We start from the raw sequence: 13,664 nt of genomic DNA, 5'->3' as shown, positions 1-13,664 counted from the left end.
AGAAGATGCTCCATGCATAGAATAACGTTTTGCACGCTATTTCTTATGTATCTAAATAATTAAATAAGCTCTGTAAGACTTTTCAAACAAATGTTTGCTTTTGATTATTGAGAGCACAGATGTATGTGAGGGAGAGAGCACGGGACCTTATGAGAGGGTTTGATTAGTGGTGTCACTGATTCAATCAGGCAGTGTGAAGAATGATCAGACTAGAAAAACCAGAACTATTTGGATGTATTATTTTTCCTGCCCAAAGGCTAGAAAGGAGGAATGCAACAAAAGGATTTGGACAACTTAATGGAGGATGCAGTTATCTGCTGTTTAGCTGTTACTGGAGTCTGTCACCATCTCTTTAAAATAACAGCCTGATTGTTACTAAACTATCCAGCTTTGTTTTAATAACATGAATCTGGGTGAGCTGCTTTGACTGCTTCTGAGGGCTTTCATTAGGGTTTCAGCATTCAGTTATTGGACAACTGTTTTGGAGGGTGATGGAAATAGTTCACCTTTTTTGTCCTTCAGAGGTGTTGGCTGACTTATTTTCTGTGACATTTGATGTACAGTTTCTCCTCCCCTAACCTCTGAGGGAACATCAGATACATGCGAAAGTGACTTGGAACATAAATCGTTCATTGTTCTGTAACGTTGTTAAGGATCATAGCTGTTATAGGTGACTCCCAGGACAATCCTTCTGCCCAGAACAGAATTGCCTCCTAGTAGAGTTCATGGGGGTTTGCCCAGACTGGGATTCTGCCCCATCCTTTGGGAGGTGATGCCTTGATGTCTCACGGGTCATAATCTAGAACAGCTTCTAAGTCTATTTTCCCCTTAGTTCACATGGTTCACGTGCAGAATTTATTCTTTTCAGACTTCATTGTGACTTGGGTCAAAAGATTTCTGACAGCTCCGTTAGAATTTTAAAATTTTAGGTCTATTGTTTATGGTGTAAGACTTAGTATAGAAAGGAGGCAAAGTTATATGCACTGGCACAAAGACATTTAGTCGTGTCCGTACCCAGCTATACAGTGGCAAAGCAGGAATATCTATTAATTTCAGCAGTACAGGAAGACTGCCACAAAATTTTTTCCCAGAAATACTGAGTTCAATTGTGCTTGCTGGGATTATGATGTTAGCCAGTCATCCCATCAGAAATAAACTAGATAGTTTCTTTGTGTTAAATATCACGCTGCTGAAAGCACAGCTGACGCCCAAGTGCAGTAGATTCATAGCCACTAAGTACCATGGCTCTGCTGTAATACTCTACTGATGCTATTAGCATGTCCTCGGGTGAGGAGAGTCTATCATTCAGGCAGCAGGAGTAATGCCAACAGTGAGAACTTCTGCCTTTTTTTACTTTTTTGCACTTAGGCCTTCTACATAACTGTATGTTATAACACTGTGTTATATCCTTATTGTACTAACTTAAATTGTGGACAGATAATTGAGTACATTGATACTTTTCCTTCTGTGTTCTGGATTCGTGGTGAGCTTGGATTTGGTTCTTTTGAGGTTTTTTTCCTTGCCATGGTGGATGGTAGTCCTCTATTTTAATAATGGTTCTGTGGTCAGTGGCCAATGTTGGAAGCAGTTTTTTCGTAAGATAAGTTCCATACCTGTGGGATTTTTCCAAATTTAAAGAGAACTGTTAAGTGGTAGGGCGAAAAGTTTCCTGTAAATACTATTTTCCTTGTTGACCTCTGTTTGACAAAAGGTCAAGGGAGTACCTGGCTGTTCTGCTGCCTCTGTCATTAATGCACACTTCTTTGGCAGAGAAGCCTGATGCTTGACAGTGTTAGACCCTTCCTAGATTATCAGACAGCACCAGCTCTTCTGGGCAAAGCACAGCAAACTGCTCAGATAAGGTAAATCCCACCAAACACTGGAGTGGTTATTAATTCTGAAGCAGTGCAGAGAGTTTGCTTTTCTCGCTGACAGAAGACATGCTCCAATGTTGGCTGTGAACCAAACTCCAATGAGATAGGGTCTGCCTCAGAGTATACCTGTAGTGCAGTGGGTTTTGACAGAAGATGAGAGCGTGAGCAGCTGACTTGTTTTTAAGAGAGCTACTTGAAATTTTCTTCAGGAGACTTCAGAAAAGTCACTGTCCATTTTGTAGTTTTCTAAATATTTCCTAATTGTGTCTAAGGCTAGAAATCCTATTACATGAGATATTGCTTTTGTTGAATGTTAAACCTTATGCCCCTGGGCAGAATCAGTGCTTCTAGGATTTGCTGTTTTCAGCTTCATAGTCATGAAGTATTTATTTTCAGGCCTCATCGAAAGGCCCCCATCGGAGGCTCTTTGCTGGGGAGGCTTCTGGGCAGGACTGGAGAAAAATAGGACGTTGGTTTCCCACCACGAATGTATGAGAACCTGTGGAATGAGCCCTGGATGGGGAGCTAGGAGCTCCTGAACTCAAATGCCTCCTCTACTAATGATTTTCTTGGTGGCCATGAGTAAGTCCGTTAAAATGTCTGTGCATTGGTTTCCTCATACATAAATCAAAATGCTAAGACTCCTCTACTTCTTAGTGATGCTGTGGATTCTGAGTATTTGAGTTCTCCTTTGTAGAAAGAGCTTTGACAGGAACACATAGGTACAGCTTTGCGCATAAAAACTGAAGTTAAAATTACCATCTGGCTCTACTGAACAGGCCATACACAATATGGAAAGATCCCCAGTCTTTACCTCTCCTGGGAACCTGAGAGTCAGCAAGCTCTGGATTTTTTGCAGGGATGAGAGCCAGGAGCTTGGCTTAGGTGGTTGTTGGTCGTGCTTTTGTTTCCGTTCTTGCGATCAGCCTGTAGTATATACTGATAGCCGATTTAGGGATTCGAACAGGTATAGATCTGAGACCTGCAAAACTGGCTTTGCAGTGGGATGGTGAAGGTAACTGCTTAATGTGCTAGTTGAGCCTGTTAGTGATTAGTCAGAAAAGGATAATGTTTTCCCACTTCTTAAAGTGATGGGCGACTCATTCAAGGAAAAGGTCTGTGTTGGTCAGTTTGAAGATCCAGAGTTTTGCTTCTACTCTGGTGATTTCTGTGAGGCTTTGAATATGTCAAAGGTTTATAGTCTGAATGTGGAGTTTTGTACAGGTCTCAGATGTCTGCAAATCCCAGCTGTTGCAGAGAATTTAGTTATGCGAATGTGTTAGAAAATAAATAATGGGTTTAGATTAATATTTATGAGTGAAATGGAAGATTTAATTACTTACATGTGCTAACCTGCTTTCAGATTCTGATTTTTGTAAATTTGTCTGGTATTAACTGAGTTAAAAATTAAATCTTGAAAATCATGTATAATCAAGAGCTTGCAAACATATTCTAAATGCTGTATTAAGTAAATGTTATTTTATGCAGTTGCTTTGTCACACTTGAGCAGCCAGATCATCAATTCAAGTTAATATCACTTACTATAAGGTTTTCACATCCCAGCAAAACTAGTGTTTCATTTATTGTTCCATGTAACATAAACTGAGGATTTCTGTTGACTTTGAGTTGCGCCCTAAAGGTGGCTATTCTAGGTTAGCTGTGTTGCTATGCAGAGGCTCTTTGGTGTACTACCACTGTTTAAAGAATATAGAAGCTGTAAATATCACAGGGCAATTTGTGGAGCCTTCAGAAATGTACAGCATAAGGGTCAAAAGCTGACAAATAACAAGTGCTTCACCACTCTCTGGTTTTCCAGACGTCACCAGACTGCGCCTGAAAGCATATGGAAATACTGTGAGACCTGCAGCCTACTCGAGGCTTCTTCTTTTCATACATTGTGCAGAGAACCTGTATCCCTTTTTCCTCTCCATGCTCTCTGATAATTCTCATGTGCTTCAGGATCATAGCCATCACATATGTCAGAGTGTCCTAACAGTGTCCCAGTCAGGATAGCATGGAAAGGCTGTGCTTGGTAAAAGGCCTTTCATGTGGTCTGACACAGGCTACTCAGAGGAATGCACAGTCAAGCTCTTTGGCGATTGGAGGCTAATCTGTGCACTAGAGAGACATGTGACTGATTCATGAGAGTGGTAAACCAGTCATCCACATGGCCACTCGTAAACTGTTTAAGAATTAGTGGTTTGGACAATTCAGTTTTAGAGAGTATGTTGACTCCCTGTATTGGGTTTGTGTGGCAAGGTTTTGGTAGTGGGGGGTCTACAGGGGTGGCTTCTGTGAGAAGCTGCCAGAAGCTTCCCCTGTGTCTGACAGAGCCAATGCCAGCCGGCTCCAAGACGGACCCACTGCTAGCCAAGGCCAAGCCCATCAGTGCCTCTGTGATAACATATTTAAGAAGGGAAAAAAAACAGTTAGGGAGGGAGCTTTTGCAGCTGGAGAGAGGACTGAGAAGATGTAAGAAACTCTGCAGACACCAAGGTCAGTGCAGAAGGAGGGGGAGGAGGTGCTCCAGGCGCCGGAGCAAGATTCCCCTGCAGCCCGTGGTGAAGACCATGGTGAAGCAGGCTGTCCCCCTGCAGCCCATGGAAGGAGGATGAGGGGGTGTAGAGATTCCACGTGCAGCCCGTGGAGGACCCCACGCCGGAGCAGGTGAAGACACCTGAAGGAGGCTGTGACCCCACGAGAAGCCCATGGTGGCGCAAGCTCCTGGCAGGACCTGTGGACCCGTGGAGAGGGGAGCTCATGCGGTTTGAGGTTGAGGTTTGCTGGCAGGACTTGTGACCCCGTGGGGGACCCACGCTGGAGCAGTTTGCTGCTGAAGGTCTGCACCCCGTGGGAGAGACCCATGTTGGAGCAGTTCGTGAAGGACTGTCTCCCGTGAGAGGGACTCCATGCTGGAGCAGGGGAACGATGAGAGGAGTCCTCCCCCTGAGGACAAAGAAGCGGCAGAGACAACGTGTGATGAACTGACTGTAACCCCCATTCCCCATCCCCCTGTGCCGCTGAGGGGGGCGGAGGTTGAAGCTGGGAGTGAAGTTGAGCCCAGGAAGATGGGAGGGGTGGGGGGAGGGGAGGTGTTTTAAGATTTGATTTTATTTCTCATTCCTCTACTCTATTTTGTTTGGTAATGAATTTCCTCTCTAAGTTCAGTCTGTTTTGCCTGTGATGATAATTAGTGAGTGATCTCTCCCTGTCCTTATCTCAACCCACAAACCTTTCCTTACACCTTTTCTCTCCTGTCTAGTGAATGAGGGGAGTAATAGAGCGGCTCTGGTGGGCACCTGGCCCCCAGTCAGGGTCAACCCACCGCACTCCCACAACCTGGGAGTTGTGCTTATGTGACATGGGGTGGGCAGGTGTGAATTTGGATTGGCCAGTGAACCCTGAAGAGGTTTTAGTGTGGGGTAATCTGCAAATTTGAATGTCTATCTAGAGCAGCCACAGGAGGAAGGAAAAAAAAAATGCTGTAACAACATATGAAACACAAATAGGTAACATTCTCCCAAGAACAGGAAGGATACAAAGATGTATCAGGTCCAGAATCCCATCTGTGACAAGGGTCAGCAGCAGATGACTGGAAGAAACAGGCAGATGATGTAGTTGCATGCAGAAGTGGGTTGATAGCAACTTATATTAAAAACAGTGGTACAAGTAAGAGTAATATCTCTCTGAATTTTCTCTGCTCTGTTTTGATGAGTCTGCAGTGGTTGCCTTAACTTACTGCTTAGATTTCTAATATACTTTTTGCCTTCTCCTTTGTACGGAGTAGACCAGTGAAATTTCATCTAAGTGGTTGAGAAAGTGTAAATGAGCCCTATTAATATGTCTTGTACTGAGTGAACAATCAACCCCCTGCACCCCCCTTTGAAAAGACGTCAAATGTGTATTCAGGGCTTCGCACATTTGCGGCTGTGGAAAAAAAGGCTCAGTCATAATGATTGTGTTTGACTCCTGCCCTCAGACGCCAGCAATTTGATGGGAATTACCCGCAGGTACATAGAGCATGTGTCCGACTTGATTGTAACACGTTCCCTTCCAATGGATCAGGAGTGACTAGGCAGGGGAATTATCATTGTGGAGAGGGTTGTTAAATGCTCGGCTCTGACTTCCAAAACTGCAATCAATATCAGCCCTCTGTGCTTAGGCTGGTTGAACACTGACACAAGCATATGCAGTCCTTGGTGGTAGTTAAATGTATTCAGAATAGAGTCATAGAACCAAGTAATTTGGAAGGGACCTCCAGAGGCTGTGTAGTCCAACCACTAGCTCAGAGCAGGTCCAGTTAGAGCAGGCAGCTCAAGACTGTGCATAATCAAGTTTTTGGTATTTCTAAGGATAGAGATTTCACAGTCTCTCTAGGCCCTTCCTAGGGTTTGTCCATCCTCAGGATGAAACATTTTTTTTATAGAATGAGAATTTCTTTTATTTCACCTGTGTCTGTTGCCTCATCCTTCTGCAGACCTCTGAGAAGAATTTGGCTCTATCTTCTCTGTGCTCTCCCATTAAGTCATTGCAGAGAGCAATAAGATTTCCCTTGAGTTGCCTCTCCTTGAGGCAGAACAAACCCACCTCTCTCACCTACTCCAGCACCTTGAGTGTTGTGGTAGCTCTTTGCTGGAGGCAGTCCAGTATGTTGAAGCCATTTTTATACAAGGGAGCTCAACACTGGACAGAGTACTCCTGATGTGATCTCACAAGTGTCCATTAGGGGAAGAATCACTTCCCTCGGCCTGCTGGCTGCATTCTTGCTAATAGCACCCAGGATGCGGCTGGCCTTTGCTGAAAGGGCGGGCACTGCTGACTTGTGCTCAACATGTCCGCTGAAGCCCTCAGGTCTTCTTCTGTACAGCTGCTTTTGAGCCAGTTGGCTCCCAACCTGTACTGTCTTACTGTTTGCTCGCAGGGGTGCATAGACATGTGATTCGCTTACGTAAGTACAAACACACATTACTGCTGCCTCAAAGTACCCAGATTTTATCATGATTTCATTCAGTGATACCCTTAATCAAGACTGCAAAAGTCTCTGCTTAAAGCAGACCTATCACTTATCACCACACTGATGGTATATGTTCATGTTGCAACGCTGTGCTGTTTTGTCACCACTGTTTCATGCTGTGAGGGCACGGATTTCACCATGTAGTTATTTTTCAGGAATGGCTATGACGAGTATTTCCCTTCAGTCTTGTACCAATAAATTCTGGCTAATCTGTATTAGGATTACTAAATGAGACAAAATGAAGCAGAAAAATGCTATTAATGGCAATGGCAATAGCACCAGCACTCGCCTTATGCAGTGGATTGTAAGCAATGATAGCTTGGCTGCTTGTACCATCTAGTTATTCGTGCTCAGACATGCTGTCACAGCTGGGAGTCAGAAAGGTGCTGCAATACAGAGTCGGGGGATCTGTATAGATTCCATTGTAAGTACCATTTTCCCCCAGATGGCAGTGATAGGAATGGGCTGTGGACAGCCCTTCTGCAGGGCCATCACCATCCTGTATTTCTTCCACTGTGCAAACCCAGGGTACACAGCTGGCTCGAGTCACAGGGGTGCAAATGGCAGCAGAGCTATCTCTGAGGTACTGTGGAAGCCCAGGTACTGGGAAGCAGACTTCACATGAAGGATTTTTATGGTATTCAAATGTTGCCTCCAGTTGCTAAGAAATTAGTTCAGTGGTTTTCTTTACTGTACATAAGAGGTTTTTTTTCTTAATGAGGAAATATTTCACATCATGCTGTGAATAACTTCCCTGTGTTTATTTTTTCCTGTATGAAAAAGATAATGCATGTGGACAAAATGTTTTATGTGGACTTCTCTCATGCTGTCAGAGAAGGAAACTATAGGACACTTCATGTGGCTCTCTTGTCTGCTCGGTCTCTCACTCAGTTGAAAGAAAGGGGCAGCTCTATCAGGATTATATTCTGATGCCTGTCTTAAATTGCCTGGCAGATGGGTTAAGATAAGTTCAGATGACAATAGCGATGAATCTAAATACTAGTCTTTAGGAAACATTGGTTTCTTTTGGAATGACGCGTACGTGATGGTCCTGTTGTAAATAGCAGAATTTTCCATTGTTCTCCCAAAAAGGATGTGAAGTGTCTTATAGCAGTGTCTTTAAATGTACCTTTCCTAAACTCTGCTGCATACTTTTAAACAGTCCCTATGGTGACAGTGCTGCAGTGAAACTGAAAACAGAGCACTGAAATTCTTCAGTACTGAGGACCCTGCCATTAATTCTCTTGATAGCCATATTACAAGAAGAGCTGTACAGTCATTAGCATGCCATGATATATAGTTGCATAGAACATTAACAGCGCTGTGGGATTGCTTAGAAATTTCATGACAAACTTAAATCTCTTGTTGGCCGACTGCTGAATAGTTCTTTTGTTTCTTTTTTTTTCCCCAGCACGAGATGAGAACATGGCCACTTTCCGTGGTTCCGAATACCTTTGCTATGACTTGTCGCAAAACCCCATCCAGAGCAGCAGCGATGAGATCACTCTGTCCTTCAAGACATGGCAGCGCAACGGGCTCATTCTGCACACCGGCAAGTCAGCTGATTATGTCAACCTGGCCCTGAAAGATGGTGCGGTCTCATTGGTCATTAACCTGGGGTCTGGGGCCTTCGAGGCCATTGTGGAGCCGGTCAATGGCAAGTTCAATGACAACGCGTGGCATGACGTTAAGGTGACACGCAACCTGCGGCAGGTAATGGTGAAGGGGAGAAAACGCTGGGGAAAACTTTGTTCTATTTTGTGGGGATGGGCAGATGGGAGAGCATAATGGAGAAATGGGGGATGCTCAGTGGAATTGCTAGAGTTCCTCCACCTTTTCTGGATCTTGGTATCTAAAGGACAATGAAAAAAACATTAGTTGATGGGAATTTATCCCTGTTGCGTTATCTTCATTTCCACTTTATTAATTTTCTGGTTTTTCCAGTTTGGTTTAATAATAAAAACTTGTAACATAACTTTACTTTTTCTTTTGTCTTTCTCTGTTCTCTCTTTTTTATTCATTATTTCCTTAATTATGATTCAATCTAATCAGTAATATTCTTGTTGCATTTAATTACTGTGGGAAGAGTGTCTTTTTCCAACAGCCAACGCTCTACACCTCTCTCCTTTTTCTTTCAGTTTTGTTAATTGGTTTAACCATTGCCATGATGTCATAATTCTAACTCTGGATGTCTTTTGTTTTTATTTTACTTTTTCTTTTCTTTTCTCTTACGTGTGCATGCGAGTGTGCAGGTATGCAGGCTGGTGGGTACGTGTATAATTATTTTAACTTTATACTTTTCGAATTAATTGGCTGGAGTCTTTCTGAGTCTTCTTGATTCTCTGTTCTTCTTTTCTTCTTTTTGATTTTCCCCCCCTTCTTTCTATACTGAGATTCTACTTTATTTCTTATGTCTCTGCCTATGAGACTCTTCTGTTGGCTGTGAGGACTGGAAAAGTGGAAGGACCAAAAAGGCCAAGCGAACCCAGATCAATCCAGCATCCTACAATTCCACTTTGGAATTATTTTTCTGATTTTACAACTGTAATTTTGCACATATGCATGCTGCTTTTCTAAGCAGACAACTTTATCAGATGACATATTTGGTAGTAGGCTAGTCTTAAAATCCTGAAGCCTTCCTCATGAAATATAAATTCAGACATAAATAGATAAGATAAAATTAAATATACTTGCTCTGAAAGCTGGTGAATATATCCAGTCACTAAGGCCCATCCGCTGCATGATAAATGAGGTTTAGATTGTGAATAGGAGCTATTTGTTGTCTTGCTGATTGGTAGAGGCAGCAGAAATAGCTTGTAAACTAAGATTTTAAAATCAATTTGTGAAATCAATATGATCTGTTCATTTTCTCATTAATGTAGTTATTAGCACCACCCTTAATAGTTTTATTTGAGTTTATACAATGTCATTTGCTGAGAAAACAGCTTTTGTCATAACGTTTTACAGTAGCTAAGATAAAAATGTGTCTGTGAGTATAGGATAATCAGTGCCAGGGATCAGAAACAGTGTCTATTAGTAGATGTCAGTGGATAATTTCTCTGTTATGGGGACTTCATATCTTTCTTTTAAATATTTGGGTTTGGAGAAGAAGATATTTATTTATCTTTCACATGTGAATCCTTGTATTTCTACATGCTCAGGATGTCTGGGTCTTTGATGAAAAATCTGTCCTCAAACATTCACAAGACTGCAGGGTTCTTACTTCTGGCCACACAAGCCTTTTTTCAATAGTTTATATGAGATGCAAATTTAATTTCTTATGTAGTGGATGGGTCTTAATGATCCTATTTCGTTCACACTTTCCCATCAGTCCAGTAGAGGGAGGTGCACAACCTGGTTGACGTTTGTCAGTCTGGAGTGGTGAGAATATATGGCCTTATTTGATGCAATTTTTATTTTTAGGTTGTTTCAGATGTTGGTCTCTGAGTATCTCAGTATAGCTTATAGGTCATTTTAGTTAAGCACACTTTTTATTTTTGTTGGAAATTGGGTTTCCATGGGAAAATGTGCCTGAAGGAAAATGCATCCTTGTTTCATGCCAGGATTGGTTTTGATCTTGAAGAAGCAGGAAGTGAGGAAGTGTCACAGACAAAACTGTGGATGGGAAACTCTCACTTTCTTTTCCTAATCTTTCAGCTAGTGATTTTTTCTTGGTCCATGGTTAAATGGAAATACATCTATGCCTCATCTTTGATTAGACCAGGACAGTACTTTGGTGATTATTAGAAAGCAGGTGAGTCCCTTGCCAGTTAAGCAGCACCACAAAATTTTACTTCTGATCTGTTCAGTGTGGATCTTTTAATGCAATCCTGAATTCTTAATGGGCCCAACTTGACTGGGCAAGAGAGAGGATGTTTTAATAACATGCATGTCTGTGCTCTTTCCAAAGAAAGTCCAGTCTTAAAATCAAATTAAAAATAAGTAGCAGAGGTGATTAGGGGTCCAATTGTATAGATAGGCATGACAGAGTACAGTTCAACCAATAAATATCAATAAGACTGGAATTTTTTTAAGTCGTCTTTTCCCTGGATACTTCCATTTTATCTTCTGATCAAGTTCAGTCTTAAAAATTAAGACTTTGACCCAGAACCTAAAACTCCCCCCAAAACTGGAATTGATGATGCCTTGAGGAGAAGCAATCCTGCTAGTCCTGAAAGTTGTCATCCAAAAATTGTTGGTAAGTTCAACCACAGTTTTCAATAAGGAGAAACCTTGAATGCTGCACCCTTCCTGTCAGGTCCCATGCTTTCTTACTTTCAATTGATATTACTAGGGATGAAGAAGTCTTAAAACCCTTCAATCTTCAGGATTAAGATTTTGAAAAAGATTGAAAATTTGAATGACTAATTAATGAAGACTAATTAATACCTGCTGTGGACATTTTTCAGGACACATCTAAGAATGGTCACTCTATGACCCCTATTTAACAAAAAAATAAAGACACCATTCTAAATAAAGCACAGGATGAAGGAGTTTTGTTTTTCTCTGTTCTGACAGCAGCTCCCAGCAGCTCATGTCTCCTGATTTTGTCAGTGTGTACATGAGAGAGAGTTTCTCTATCTGCAAAATACTTAACTATTTTTCAAACAGACTATGAACCTGTGAAGTCCTTTAATATCTTCATATAGAAGATGTAATAAAGGACAAAGATTATTTATCATTTATAAAATCATACTTTTTGTCCTTTGTTGCATCCAATATAATTTTGTATATCCTAAAAAATTTTGTATGTGAGAAATTATCCACTCTGCATCTTTCCGGACATAAATTTAGCTGTAACATTGCAGCATAATGTAGGTCACTTGGAAGTCTTGTTTCCGGCTGTGCTCACGTTTCCTCAAAAACTGCTCTCCAAAACCAAACAAAAAACCCTAGCAAAAACCATTGCCCCTGAATATTGAGGCTTTATAAGGAAATCTTTAGCCTCCTTGTAATTGGTTGAAAACAATGCACTGGAGATGAATATATTTCTCTTTAAAATGAACCTAAAAATAATAATTAGAAATTCCAAGAATACGATCCAAAGCTAAACCAATTCCAGGTGAAGGGGCTATCAGCAGCTTCAGGATGCTATCCAGTCTTTTCCTCTGTTCTTTTTGGGGTTGTGAGAAGGGGGAGGAGTATTTGCATAATTTTTTCGCTGTTCCTAGAATTAGAGCAGAACTTTAAATAGCTGGACTTTTGCCCAGTACTTTTTGGAATTGTTAAATGTTTTGTAGCTAAGCTAGGAGAGTACTAAGTGCTGCTTTTTTTTTTAGATTGAATGACTATCACGGCAGTTAATCTCCTTAGAGACAAACCAAGTGAACCCACAGATTCCCTTGAGTAGTGATTGTTAATGTCAAAACAGATCTCCTTGTTTATTTATCTTATTATTTCAGTTAAAACTAAACCTTCTTTCTGCCTCATGAGAAACCTTTACTTAGAAATAGGATCATGGCTGTATTTTACCACGGTTTTCAGAGCATGTTTTGGGGCAGTGTGGTCTGGTGGGAGGAAGAGGAGGAGCAGAGGAGACTTAAAGTCAGACTTCCCGTGACTATCCCCAGGTCTGCTGCTGGCACTCTTGTCTCATTTTTAGCATGCTCTTCCTCCCATCCCATACTTCAACTCCCTTGTTTGTAAAAATGAATTTACTAACATAACATATCACTGCGAGTGAGACTTCCCTGATGAAGAATTCAGGAGTTTGTGCTCGTTGTACCCAAGTACAGAATGTTATTATTTCATTCCCATAGACAAATAAAATAGACATATTTGATGCCACAAAGTTTTCACAAACTCGTTTCCTTAGTCAATGCACAATTCTCTGAAATTTGCAAGCAGATAGTTTTTACATGAGGCAGGATAGATCTTGCTCATGTAATTTGGGATAGTTCTTGCCAACTTCAGTCACACTGGAAGAAGGACTTGGAGCCTCCACAGGCTGCACTTCCCTATTAACACTGGAGCTAGTCACCACGCAAAATCTGCTGTAAAGATATTGAGTTCCCCGCCTGATAAATAGCAAACAAGAAACAATGTGTAGGTTTGAACAGTTGGCATCTGCATGCCTTGGAAGGGATTAACAAAGCATCTGTAAAGTTCTGCTAAACCCAACTAAGTGAACTGACTGGTGAATTCTCCTAGCTCCTCTGTAATATAGATGCAGTATAACAGGATGGACACTAAATCTTGTCAATCTTCTGTCTTCAACCTTGACACAAGCAACACAATTCTTCCTATGCAATTCCTCGACACATTTCTTCCTGCAGTAGGGGAGGTTCAATTCCTATAGTCTCGGATGACAGAAGTGAGCTACAGGCATTTTTGTGTGCTTCTCCTGAAAGTCACAAACTCACCTGCTGTAAAGAAACCTCCAGATTGGGAAACTTGGAAGGAGTCTTGGACTCATCTTCATCTGCATCCTCCAGCCAAAGGAAATATTGGCCTGCTTGTGATACTCTGCAACACTTGAGGGTAGTGAGGCTTGGAAGAGGAACAGGAATGTAGGTGGGTGGTGGTGGGTGGAAGAAGGGAGTCATGGTTGGGTTTGTGCTGCAGGGGCGGACTGTGTGCTGTTCCTGTACATCTCTGAGGGTAAGGTTCTTGTTTGAGGGAAGCACCTTGATGGGCATTTGAAGAGTAAGTATTGCACTGTTTTAACTTTGCTTCAGTCCTGGATAATGTATATGAGGGTTGAAGTTAATGCCTAATACCAGGGTGGGAAGACTAGGCAGCACCCTTCTTCTTTACAGTCTAGATGGCATGGTTCC

General features: G+C 41.8%; 1 protein-coding gene across 1 annotated transcript in view; it reads left to right on the top strand.

Annotated features, from left to right (window-relative positions):
* NRXN3 (neurexin 3) overlaps window positions 1-13,664 on the top strand; it is a 1,011,514-nt gene that overhangs the window by 245,162 nt on the left and 752,688 nt on the right. Inside the window, exon 5 of the mRNA XM_075753769.1 lies at window positions 8,300-8,601. Within this exon, the coding sequence (XP_075609884.1) occupies window positions 8,300-8,601 (302 nt within the window). The remainder of the gene's footprint in view (window positions 1-8,299; window positions 8,602-13,664) is intronic.

The sequence above is a fragment of the Balearica regulorum genome, chromosome 5, assembly GCF_011004875.1.
Source record: "Balearica regulorum gibbericeps isolate bBalReg1 chromosome 5, bBalReg1.pri, whole genome shotgun sequence".
NCBI classification, from domain to species: Eukaryota; Metazoa; Chordata; class Aves; order Gruiformes; family Gruidae; genus Balearica; species Balearica regulorum.
The sequence above is the reverse complement of the archived record's forward strand: the minus strand, read 5'-3'. Positions and strand labels throughout refer to the sequence as shown.